Source organism: Quercus robur, chromosome 10 (genome assembly GCF_932294415.1).
Source record: "Quercus robur chromosome 10, dhQueRobu3.1, whole genome shotgun sequence".
Classification (NCBI taxonomy): domain Eukaryota; kingdom Viridiplantae; phylum Streptophyta; class Magnoliopsida; order Fagales; family Fagaceae; genus Quercus; species Quercus robur.
This window is the reverse complement of record NC_065543.1, coordinates 7,143,461-7,156,271: the sequence shown is the minus strand read 5'-3', so window position 1 is coordinate 7,156,271 and position 12,811 is coordinate 7,143,461. Positions and strand designations below refer to the sequence as shown.

The window sequence follows — 12,811 nt, the reverse complement described above, 5'->3', positions numbered from 1 at the left end:
TGTTTAGAGGGTTAATTGTAAGTCTCAAAACTTTTTTTATACCTATCAAGAAGAATTGAGCAATACCATTCAACCACAGGACTCAATGTATTGAAAGTTTTGAAACTTAAAAGGACCAATAGTAAATTTCTTTTCTAACAAAAGAAATTTCTATAAATATGTAATTTCTATATTATATAAATATATAACCCTCGTCTCACGGTCCAATATCCCAATTCTCCATTGATCCACTTTTTAACCCTACCTAACGTAATCTTCTCAATCATCTATATATATATATATAAAACCGAAGCCTTTGCTGGCACCACAATTTTCCACATCAGCATAAAAAATAAAAAATAAATAAAAATTATAACTCCTTAAAACCCTAGCAACCTTACCCCTCTCTCAAGTTAAGAAATATAAAGCCACGGTTTCTGCAAACTCTCTCTTTCTCCAGACGTAGGAAGCCCTAAAGCATTCAAGATCTACAAAACCCTAGCAACCTTACCCCTCTTTCAAGTTAAGAAATATAAAGCCACGGTTTCTGCAAATTCTCTCTCTCCAGACGTAGGAAGTCCTAAAGCATTCAAGATCTACAATGCACGGTATAAATTTTAGCTTATAAAGTTCAGTTTTTGTAAGGTTAGTTTGTTTATATATTTAGTCCTTATGTTTAGGTTTAGGTTTTAAGAGATTTATATATTACTACTATGTGGCTGAATTTCCCGTGACATCAGTTTTATATTTTTCTTTTTTAATTTGTTTTATGCAAGGTTAGTTTGTTTACATCAGTTCTTTATCTCAAAGATAAGACTTTTATTTCTACCGCAAGAACTATTTAGGTATGTATCCCTTGCAAGCACACATGAACTTAAATTGTCTTTTAATATATGCATGCTTTATTATTTTCTAATAGTTTTCCCGTGCATCGCACGGGTTAGCGACTAGTATCTCTTAATGATCATATCCTTTCTCACTATTTTGCTGTGTCATTTTTGGCTTCCCATTAAAATTTTTCACTCCAACTTGAAACAAATCATTTTTTTTCTTCACCCATGAACTGGTAGGTCTTCATTGCACGTGACTAGACAAGCCTAAGCAACTCCCATCATCATCTCAACCACAACTGATGTTACCTGCGCCTTTCACTAGAAATCTTCCTTCCTTAATCTATTTTTATTGTGTTTCCATCTTAATATACTTATCTCAACTAGTCATTTGATAGATATGTTATCTCTTAATTACCTAACATCCCATACAATAAAGCATAGCTGGCCTTCTAGGATAAAATGCAGTCCAAAAACTCATGTAGAGTTTCTTTCCTCTATCACCATTATCATTATCATTATCATTATCAGAGGGGTTAGACAGCAAACAAAGTCTTAAAGTCCACAAATAAACTTGAGCTCAAATCTAACAAATCGCCAAAACACTAATTGGAAGATACCTAAAACCAACCGGGAAAAATATATATATATATATATATATATATCTTTTGCATGGAAAACCTATGTTTTAAAAACCGGACCGGACCAGCCGGTCTGACCAGTTCAACGGGGAATCGGGAGCCAGTCTGGTTCGGTAAAAACCCCTAAAACCGGTGACAACCGGTCAAAAACTAGGTTGAACCGGACATTTTGAAAAAAATGGTTCGGCTCCCGGTTCGGTTTTTGAAACCATGTGGAAAACTCATTCAAAGAACTGAATTTCAAATTTCAAGGTATAATAAATAAATAAAGAATTTATATGCTGAATGCTAGTCATTGACTTGTATGAATAAGGAATAAAACAAGAGTACATATTTTGCATGGAAAATTCATCCACAGAACTGACTATCACTTTTTTTGTTGGGATGTTACTCATGCACCAAGTAGGTTTTGAACCCGCGATCTCACCCTCCATCCACCCACTCTTGTGAGAGGAGTTAGTGCAATTTGAGCTAAAGCTCATTGACTTTCAAATTTCAAGTTATCCTAAAATTGAGAAAATATTTAATGCTGAATGCTATGGGTAGACCTGCACTTATGTTACACTATAATAGCAATTGACCATTAACTAAAACTAAAAATGACCCTAATTGAACATAATAATGCATTTAGCGAGAACTATTGAAAAGCAGACACTCATAACTGGCTACTTAACAATGACATAGCTATTCAAGCCTCTTCAACATGTCTATTTTCCCTCATTTTTTTGAAAAGTAATTTCACTCATTTTTTTTGTCAATAAATTATTGAAAACTGCTTAATGAGCTTTGGCTCAATGAAACTTCCTCTCCCACAAAAATGAGCAGTTTGAGATTGTTGGATCATGGCCCGTTGAATGCGTGTATAAATTACGGACAAAAAAACCATTATTGCACAGCCGCGATTATTGATTGTAAACATTACTCATATGTCACGAGCCATTTGTTTCAGTCATCAACACCGCTTTAGAGTTCTTAAAAGTTAACCAATGGTCATCCTTACAGCAAGAGGAGCCTTTTATTCACAGAGCTGTATTTTTTGCTTCCAAAACAGTCTGAAGTATCCAATCTAACACATAGGATACTAACATGTGACAACCATGGAGACAAAACAATCCCTACTGGAAGAATATTGGTTATGTTTCAAGGACATTTTTCCATTTTTCTCAAATATGGATTCAGAACATCACCTTGTACCCAGCATCAACACTCCGTGCTGCCAATGTTCCAATCACATCATCAGCTTCTACACCCGGTACCTGCCTTTGAGAATACTCATGATCAACAACCAAATTTGACTAGGGTCTAGTAGCCATATAAATTTGCAATAAAAAGCTATTACCTCAATCACCTTTACTGACATTGCCTTGATGGATGCTTTCAAGTACTGAAGTCCCTGAACAATAGTGTCAGGTGTAGGAGGGCGGTTGCTCTTGTATGCAGGATATAAAGTGTGACGAAAATTCAGACCTTCAAACAAAGAAGAAACAAAAGTGAATATAATAAAGCACATGAAATAAGGCACGTCAGTTCTAACTTCCAAGGGTAGCAACCTACATGATGTATTGCCTTGACAATACAATGTGATAAAAGATATGTCTATAATTATACAAATGTAAAAATAAATATCCTTACATTAAGAAATAATTAAGTCAACTGAAGGAGCAAGAAAGAGAAAGGAGAGAAAAAACTACATACAAACAGATAAACAAGGGTCAGGCTGTTAAGATACCATCAATTAACAAAATATAAGACAGATGCAGGGAAAGTGATGGACTGTGATACGATTTAGAATTAGATGGAAAGTGAGTTGCTTAGAACACATTGATAGGTGGTTAGGCACCTCTGCAAAGAACACAAAGTTCTGAAATAAAAGCTCTCAAGGCTTATTTTCATTCACATATGCAAACTAATTTACAAAGTGCTTACATTCTGGTACTTATCCTAGTTTTTTGGCATTGGCAACCTCTAGATGATTGACGAATGTCTAAAACCTATTGGCCAATGCTTAAACAATCATCTAACTAAGTAATTAGTTTCTAGAAGATTAGGATGCAGCTGCTTGAAATGCCCTGCATCAAAGACCCTCAAAAGAGCAGTATGGGAAAAATGTCTTTTGAAGCCAAAGCCAACCCCAAGTGGTTGGGACACAGGGCCCCATTAGGTTCAACAGAAAAATGCAATTTGAACATTGACTTTAATATCACTAACTCCTTATATTGTTCAGGATATGTCTCAAAATTCTATACAATAGCACCCACAGATTTCAAGTATCAGCACTAGTCATAATTATTAGGTACCACAAACACAAAGGAAATTGCAATAGCACTAACTAGAAAGCCAAGCCACATGAACATGGGGCATGCATGTGCCACTTGTCTAAGAATCTTTTTTTTTTTTTTTGATAAGTAATAAACTTTATTGATATCAAAAAAGGACAGCCTAGTACACAGGGAGTGTACAGGGGTCAACAATCAAAAATAAAAATTACAAGAATCAAGAAAAATGAAAAGAGAAGAGAATGATTGGTTTTGCAAAACAGACAGCCAATCCAATAAAGTTCTAAAGAAAAAAAGCTTAAGGTCGGGTGTGGATCTCTCAATATCTTCAAAACATCTGCTATTTCTTTCCTTCCAAAGACACCACATTAAGCAATGGGGAATGATTCTCCATATATTCCCATTTCGATGATGACCAAACCAGCCTAGCCAGGAAGCTAGAAGCCCCGACAACTGATTGTGGCATAACCCAACTTACTCCAAATAAACCAAAAACCATAGACCACAAATCCCTAGCAACTGGACAATGAAGAAAAAGATGGTCAACCGATTCACCATTACACTTGCACATATAACACCAATCCAATATCCAAATCTTCCTTTTTCTCAAATTGTTGATTGTCAAGCATTTTCCCAATTAGAGACGCTTTATATTGTAACTTTAGAAATGTTTAAGATGCCAAAAGAACTGATTATAGGCTAACTAAAATAATATTAAAAAATTGTATGTTGTAGATTTTTAAATAATGCTAAAGCATAAAAGGATATACGATACATATTATTTTCATCCTATCAAGATCATCGCCAACCATCCTTTCCCACAAATTATGAGAAATATTAACCATTCCAGCTAGTTGTTCCCACACCAACCCTTGGGCAACAACAAAATTGGAAAAAAGGCACCTTTTACCTATCTTTTTATTGTCATCCTTTCCATATCTGGGCGTATGGTAGCTGTAACCCCTACCAGTGTCTATGACATTTGTCAACATGGAGAGTCGAGGTATGGTAGCTGTAACCCCTACCAGTGTCTATGACATTTGTCAACATGGAGAGTCGAGGTAACAATCCATGTAAAGATAAAGAAAAGTGGCATGCACACAAGTAAAACAACTTATGGCAAGAGGTGAAAAGCCCAGTTGGCTGGATCTGAAAATGGCTGATTTGGTAATTTAGTTAAAGTAATGATTAGATCATTATTAAAAAAAAGGGTACTAAAAGGACAAACACACTCAGGCTCAACCTCATTTAGGTAAGCAATAATGACTCCGAAAGAGTTTTGAAATATAAGAGATCCATAAAATCTAGCCAACGAGTTATAGCTAAACTAGCACTTTCTTCTCCCATAATAATGGATAGAGGCTGAGGTCGTGGGTTCAAGATCGAAACGGTACATATGTGACTTACTAATAAGTAAATAAGAGAGAGAGAGAGAGAGAGAGAGAGAGAGAGAGAGAGAGAGAGGGAGATAGAGATCCATAAAATCTACTTTGAGAGAAACATTCTTCAAAGAATGTTGTCTCATGAGAGGAAGACTGAAGAGAATTGGCAGCCTATAATGATTTCAAAAATATATAACCTAAATCAAATGCATTCAGTGAAAATGACAAGTGGCAAGACATGAGGCCATGCCTTCAACATGCACACATGGAATTTAATAAAATGTAATCAACAAGGTTTATCATGCATATCAGGTTCAAAGTCATTTGCTAATAATTTTTATACTAGGGAGTCATTTGTACCATCCTGCAATTCTAGTATTACTAGTTGCAAACAACCTCTCTTGTCATTGGATGCACTAGTAATTCAAGAAAGCAAATAGACACACAATATACATACCATGTCAAAACAACAACAAAGCCTTAGTCACAAAAATTTGGGTCAACTATGGATTAGGTCGGCCACATGTATTTTTCACCGTTGTTCTATCCTATACAAAATCATTCTCTCTATCACCCCTTCAATTAAGGTGCTATTTTTTACAATTTCTACTGAAGTTATTTTAGGTCTTCCTATATCTCCTTTTGTTCCCTATAACTTGAATCAAATAACTATTTCACCAGTGCATCAAGCACTTTCCTTTGCACATGACCAAACCATCTCAAATTACTCTTCTTCACCATATATTACCATATATGTTCAAGAAAAGGAAAAAAAAGACCTCCGCTATGTTGGAGGTTGTCTATTCACAAGGGTTTTGAGGTTCGAACTTATTATAGAGCTTTAGCTTGTAAGGGTGATGAAATGTTCCCATGGAAAAGCATCTGGAAGCCAATAGCACTAACAAAAGTAGCATTCTTCCTTTGGGCAGCTTCAATGGGGAAATTCTAACAGTAGAAAACTTGAGTAAGCATCATATTATTCTCATGAGTTGGTGTTGTGTGTCAAGAAGATAGGGAAACAGTGGATCGTTTATTATTGCACTGCCCTATTGCCAAGGAGTTATGGGAAAAGGTTTATGCACTATAAATTTGGGGTTTAGTGGGTGATGCCTGGGAGGGCTGTTGATCTACTAGCGAGTTGGCAAGGCCATTTTGGGCAGCATCAGAATAGGGAGATTAGGAAGGCCATTCCTCATTGATTGATGTGGTGTATTGGGAGGGAGCAAAATGCAAGACATTTTGATGGGTGTGAGATGTCAATTTTAGATCTGAAGTCGCAGTTTTTGAGGACTTTGTTCTAGTGGTTATCAGCCTCAGGGAAGTTTTCTTTCTCAAACTAGATGGAACTAATTGATTATTGTTCTTTTAAATCATAGTTGTATGTAAATCTAGTATACCACCCATGTACTTGATGGTTATTTCCTTTTAATAAGATTATTACTTCTTATAAAAATAAATAAATAAAAAATAAAAAACCTCGTTCAATATTGACTAACATTGTGAGCACCCGAATCAACATATGACTTATTTTCGACGGGGAACTTCCATTAGCTTCCTTTCAATTTTGACTAACACTGTGAGCACCTGACTCAACATGACTTATTTTCGACAGGGAACTTCCATTAGCTTTCTTTCAATTTTGACTAACATTGTGACCACCTGACTCAACATATGACTTATTTTCCATGGTGAGCTACCATTAGCTCTCTCTGAACATTAAATCTCTCATTTATTGTGTAGAATTAGCCCACATGGCAAGATACAGCTTCACTAGTAAGCAATTAGGAAAACATAAGTTATATGTCTGGTCACATGCTCATAACATTAGTCAAAATCAAAATAGGGCCAACAGAAGGTTCACTTTAAAATGCACAAGCTTAAGATTAAATTTCCAAAATCAAAAATTCTAGAACTAATGCCTCACTGAGTTTGAAGTACATAAATTTAGTTCACCCTGTATTTTAATACTGTATTCTTTAATCATTTGCGTAAGGGTCACCCATAATCACCCACATCTACCTCTGTAATTCTGGTCTTTTTTCTCTTTTTTCTAAGAGAGATTGTGATCTCCTAGTCTCTTACAAATTAACTTATATTATCAACACTATCATGTAAAAGAAAATTTTATTTGGAAAAAAAAAAAAAAAAAAAAAACAGAAAAATACATACCTTTTGCTCTAACACTTTCTTTGGATGAATTACAAGTATGACCAAATGGAAATCCTGAAAAGAAAAGGTTTGCTCTATCAAAAATTTTGATTGAAGGAACATCTTCACAAACAAAAGTTTCCGAAAACCCATATAAATTAGTCACTGTTTGGGGTAAAAGGTTTGTAAGACTAAAAATCCTATTCAACATATTAACACAAGATACTACCTAGAAATTAACTAGTACTAATATCTTACATGTTAACATGAGATACTACCTACTTTCAACATGTTAACATGAGAGTACAGCTAATATCTTACATCCCAAAACGAGAGCTATGAGACTATTTTCAGCTTTGCACATACAAATTTGGCAATAAATGTTCACTTCCATCCCCATTCAAGAGGTTAAACATACAACAATAACAACCAAACTTTAGTCCCAAATTTTTTGGTCGGCTATGGATCCTTATTAGATTAGTCAGAGTCAGCCATATGCATAAAGAGATTAAACATATACTCGTCTATTTTTTCCAACAAGTTTAATTGTATACTCAGTCTTCGTCATTTTAAGAAAGTGCCTTGACTGAGAACAAGCTTGAACACCAATATGTTTCTGCAAGAACAATGTGAACTAAGATTGAATTAATAAGCACACGCACATGCATACACATGCGCATAACAGGGACAGGGAGAGAGAAAGGGATAATCATACATAAAAGTTGACCAATATGATAATTCACTCAAGCCTCACATCAAGGAGTACGATGGTGGCATGTTGATAGAGGTTAGCCACCTAAAGTTTTTTTTAATAAGTAAAAATAATTTTATTCAAAAGAGGAGACTTGTCAAATGTACAAAACGTGCACTTGAACCACTCCTAAAGAATTTCAAAGTCAGATTCAAAAGATCAAAGAAATCAAAATAACACAATGAAGTGATGCTACCCAAAGTAGCCATCCACTCGTAGTCTCGTAAAAAGAGCTAAGCAAAAGTTGTTTGATAATATGATTTGGGTATTCAACACCATAAGAAATTCTTCTATTCCTCTCTCACCAAATTGTCCACAAAACACACATACGAGTTGCTTTCCAAACCTTTAACTCAAAATGGCAAGGTTATCCATTTGGCCAACACTACAGCAACTAGAGCACAATCTAATGGAAACACAAACAACCATTTACCTATTGCCACTTAACAATGGAGGAGAAGATGCTAGATTGACTCTCCGCTATTCTTACACATACAACACCAGTCAATAATCATGAATTTCTTTTCCAAAGATTATCTATTGTCAAGATGATTTCACCCCGTGCCGCAGTCCATATACATTGTGAGGCACCTTGGCACCCCATATAAATCCCCAAAGGGAAGAACTCTCCTTCATACCCTTTCAAAAACTCATAATAGCCAAAAAGTTTGAATACAACAATCTAAAAAACTTGGCCACAAACTATGGTTCCCAATCATGGAAGGGGTGAATAAATTCGTGATCCCAACTCCATGCATTTTGATCATATACAATACCCAAATTGGATGCACTGAGGCTTCTTTATCCACTGCTAAACTGAACAAATCTGGGAAATGATCTTTAGGAGAAAATTCCACATCTAAAAATTAAAGGAGAAAGAAGAAGGGAAATATTTATCAATCTTAAGTAAGATCTAGTGGGATGATTATAATGTGCATCTTATACAGAAGCTTAATCGACTTTTGCTTGCAACAAGTCTAATTTTTATTTATATGTGGATCCAGTTAGCAAGGGTTTCTGGTCTTTCATATGTATTCTCTTTAGCAATAATGCATTCTCCAAATTAGTCTATTTAAGTTGAGAATTAGTTTCTTAGGTCATCGAGAAGCCTAATTGAGTTTAAGAACAGTATTATTACTACTATTAGCATTTATTGGAGTTTGCTATCAGTTTATAGTTTCTCTTAAACCTAGAAAGCATGATGGTTTCTTTTTTGGAGTGATTCCTAAGAACCCACTGGCATGATGCTAATAATTATTATCTTATTTTCTATTTGATCTCCAGCAAGTACAATCACATTTGATTAGAGTCTTAATTTGTGAAAATTGATTTCAATTCATCCCAAATGGTAAGAAACATAACCCCAAATTTTTCTCTTGACATGGTCTCAGCTAAAATTGAGGCTAGCATGCAACCTAAGCTTTCTTAGATAAAAGAGAAACCTATGAAAAAGATTCCTGTCCAATCTTAGACAGAAAGCAAGGAGGATATGAAGCTCTTCTGGGCAGACATGGTCCAAGGTTGTTCATGATTGTTTTTTGATACACCTAGGATCAGACTCTATATGAACCCAACACTATGCACCCCAGTATATATGAAATGAGATGAATACAAATATTAAATAAGCATCCCACACCCAAAAGCTTGCCACATAGGTGTCCAAATCCCTAATGGTTGAGTGGCTTCCACTCTTATTTCAGAGTATATTGGTAAAGATTGCGTACTTGGAGGAACTCTATAATGCATTCCCCAGTCTAGTCACATTTCCCATCACAGTACTTAAGACAGAAGAAGAAATCACCAGAGAACTTTTATTTTAAAAGTAAAATCACAGGAGACAACTGGAAAAAATGTTTGCAACAATGACTAGAAGAATCGCAGGAGATGGAATTTTTTTTTTTGTTTATAAGCAATAATGCTTTACTAAAAAAGCAACTAAAGTGCTCCCCAGGTACACAGGCAGTGTACTAAAGGAGGCAACAAAGTTTCAACTAAAAGTGAATAAATCTAGAAACTCCTCTAAGGTAGAATATGGAACATAACAAGCTATCCAATTTTTTTCTCCCTTGTTGAGAATACTACAGGCACTGCACCAGTTGGGTAGCTTCATTTCTCTGTCTAACCACAACCATCCCAAAGGTTGATGCCAACCCCAGAACCAAGGGCAGATATAATTTGTCAAGATGGATGGAAAAGATTGAGGTAACCCAAGAACATCTGGAGTCACATCACTATCAAATTATTTATACATTGCAGATGAACTCCAGAACAAAAATTAGCAAGTTTAAAAGGCTTAATTCATGCAGAAAGAGATCCTGCATGGCATGCATAACAGCTAACATAGTTATAAAATATAGAGAATAGAAGAATACATTATAAGCATAAGGTAACAAAAAATAGAAGAATGTGCATATTTTTAAGGGAATAAATCCAAAAGAAAAATGCGGCCGAATATCTCACCATCATGGTCAAATACCACCTGCAAAGGAAAAGAAAAATGATGAGCCAACTTTTATAATTAAAAGAGAAAAAAGATATTAAAAGGAAGTCCAAAAGAATAAGGAAAACCCATTAAGATAATATAAGCAAAATCTGACAGAAGGTGAAAATGATAAAAAGATATCTTTTTTTTCATAGGTAAAAAAAAAAAAAAAATATACACTATATGCAAAACAGGAATCCTTTAACAAAACAAACATTCTAATAAAGCAACTCTTTGGGAGATAAACAACTACATGTTTATACAACCATGCATCAACTTGTGAGCACGCACGCGCATAATAGAAAGAAATCATACCGCCACATGGGAAGGAATAAATTCCAAGACATCAATTATCTGCAAGAACAAGAACAATGAGAAATGTCTTAGACCTAATATTCAATAAAAATTGAAAAGATAATAGGGTTCATCAACAAGACAAATGAAAATGCTGCCATTGTAATTCCTGGGCTCCATAATCCTTCAACTAAACATAATTGGTACAATACTTGAAAAAAAAAAAAAAAAAAAAAAAAAAAAAACGAGTCTCCCAACATCTACATATCTCCATTTACCATACCTTCTTTTGTGACTAATAGAATAAAAAGGTTACAGCCTAATTGCTTATAGAGAGGGCAGCGTGATGAGTTAAATTCCATCTCGTGGATTGGAATTTTATGTGGTCTCCAACCTCTCACTGTATTCAGATCGTTTAACCAGAGGACTAACAGTACGGCTTAACTCAAACCATGGTCCACATTGCCTTTTACTGAAACTATGGGAAAACCTTTAAGAAGCCAAGACATCCCTACGAGAAGAAGCGTCTGGATGCGGAGTTGAAGCTGGTGGGAGAGTATGGGCTGAGGTGTAAGAGAGAGCTGTGGTGAGTACAGTATGCTCTGAGTCGAATTCGTAACAATGCTAGAATGCTTTTGACCCTGGATGAGAAGAACCAACGCCGTATTTTTGAGGGTGAAGCCCTTCTGAGGAGGATGAACAGGTAAGGGTTACTAGACAAAAGCCAGAACAAGCTCGATTATGTGTTGGCACTCATTGTCGAGAACTTTCTGGAGCAACGTTTACAGACCCTGGTGTCCAAGTCTGGTATGGCCAAGTCCATTCACCACGCTAGAGTGCTTATCAGGCAGAAGCATATAAGGGTCGGGAGACAGCTGGTCAATATTCCCTCATTTATGGTTAGGGTGGACTCACAGAAGCACATTGATTTTTCATTGAATAGTCCTTTCGGTGGTGGACGCCCTGGGAGAGTGAAGCACAGGAACCAAAAGGCAGCTGCTAAGAAGGCTGCTGGTGGAGATGGAGGAGACGAAGATGAGGAAGAGTAAGCTGAACTTTAGATATAAGACAATAATGATCATCATTTCTTTTTCAAACTACGACTGGCCTTTTTGAGAAGGCTATGTCAGTTAAGTTTTGTTTTGCTATTTTCTTCATTATTTTTGAGAATATGTTGGTTTTGCATATTATTTGATATTAGGTAAGTGAGAATTTTCTTGGGTTCAAAAAATATTTTATGTGCTCTCCAATAAGAAATGGAGGCTTCGGGGTAAGAAAATTGGGCATCTTCAACCAAGCCCTGTTGGGCAAATGGATTGTGGAGGTAGGTCATTGACTCAAAGCATGGAGAGGATTGATGATGTAAATTGGTGTTGCATGCGTAGGCGTGGTGGTGAGTCTGTGGACAGATTTGTTTTTGCACTGTGATACTGCATATGCTCTGCAGACTTATATTTTCTTTTGTACTAGGAGTCCAGTGGGTCTTGCCAAGAAGTGTTGGTGATCTTTTGTTTAGTTGGAGGAGTTGGTTTGGCAAGAACGCTTCTTTTGTTTGGAATGTAGCCATTCTAGGACATCATAGAGGAAGAGGAGTCATTGCACTTTGATGATGAGGAAAACTTGGCGATTCAATTGATAACGTGTTTCAATACATCATTATATAAGCAGTCTTCTGCTTTAAGTTCTAGAGCTACTCTCTTTTTTCTTTTTCTCTTTGTAGATTCAACTAATTCTCTCTCATTTCATTTGCAATTCTTTAGGATACCTTATGTATACACCCTGTGTACATGAGGTAAATCCTCATTTTCAATAAAAGTTTATTACTTATCAAATATATATATATATATATATATATATATATGTATATATAAACACATACATATTCAGGCTCAGAAGAAGATATTCAGGGTAACATAGCGCATATTGGATACTCAAATTTCTAATAGGAAAGAGAAAAGACCAAAATTACATAAGTTTGCCAATAAATCTCATATTAAGAGAAAATATAACTCTAACAAGGATCTGAGA

The 12,811-nt window shown here is 35.5% G+C and overlaps 1 protein-coding gene and 1 pseudogene across 6 annotated transcripts in view; one reads left to right on the top strand and one right to left on the bottom strand.

The window, feature by feature from the left end:
- Nucleotides 1–12,811, bottom strand: part of LOC126701790 (uncharacterized) — a 126,472-nt gene that overhangs the window by 7,969 nt on the left and 105,692 nt on the right. For 4 of the 6 annotated variants that reach the window (XM_050400161.1, XM_050400158.1, XM_050400159.1 and 1 more), the window contains 5 exons: nucleotides 10,805–10,843; nucleotides 10,468–10,486; nucleotides 7,278–7,331; nucleotides 2,790–2,917; nucleotides 2,638–2,706 (listed from right to left, as the gene is read on the bottom strand). In XM_050400161.1, coding sequence (XP_050256118.1) covers nucleotides 2,638–2,706; nucleotides 2,790–2,917; nucleotides 7,278–7,331; nucleotides 10,468–10,486; nucleotides 10,805–10,843 — 309 coding nt within the window. The remainder of the gene's footprint in view (nucleotides 1–2,637; nucleotides 2,707–2,789; nucleotides 2,918–7,277; nucleotides 7,332–10,467; nucleotides 10,487–10,804; nucleotides 10,844–12,811) is intronic. The other 2 variants (XM_050400163.1, XM_050400162.1) reach the window with 1 other exon arrangement.
- Nucleotides 11,236–11,988, top strand: LOC126701792 (40S ribosomal protein S9-2-like; annotated as a pseudogene).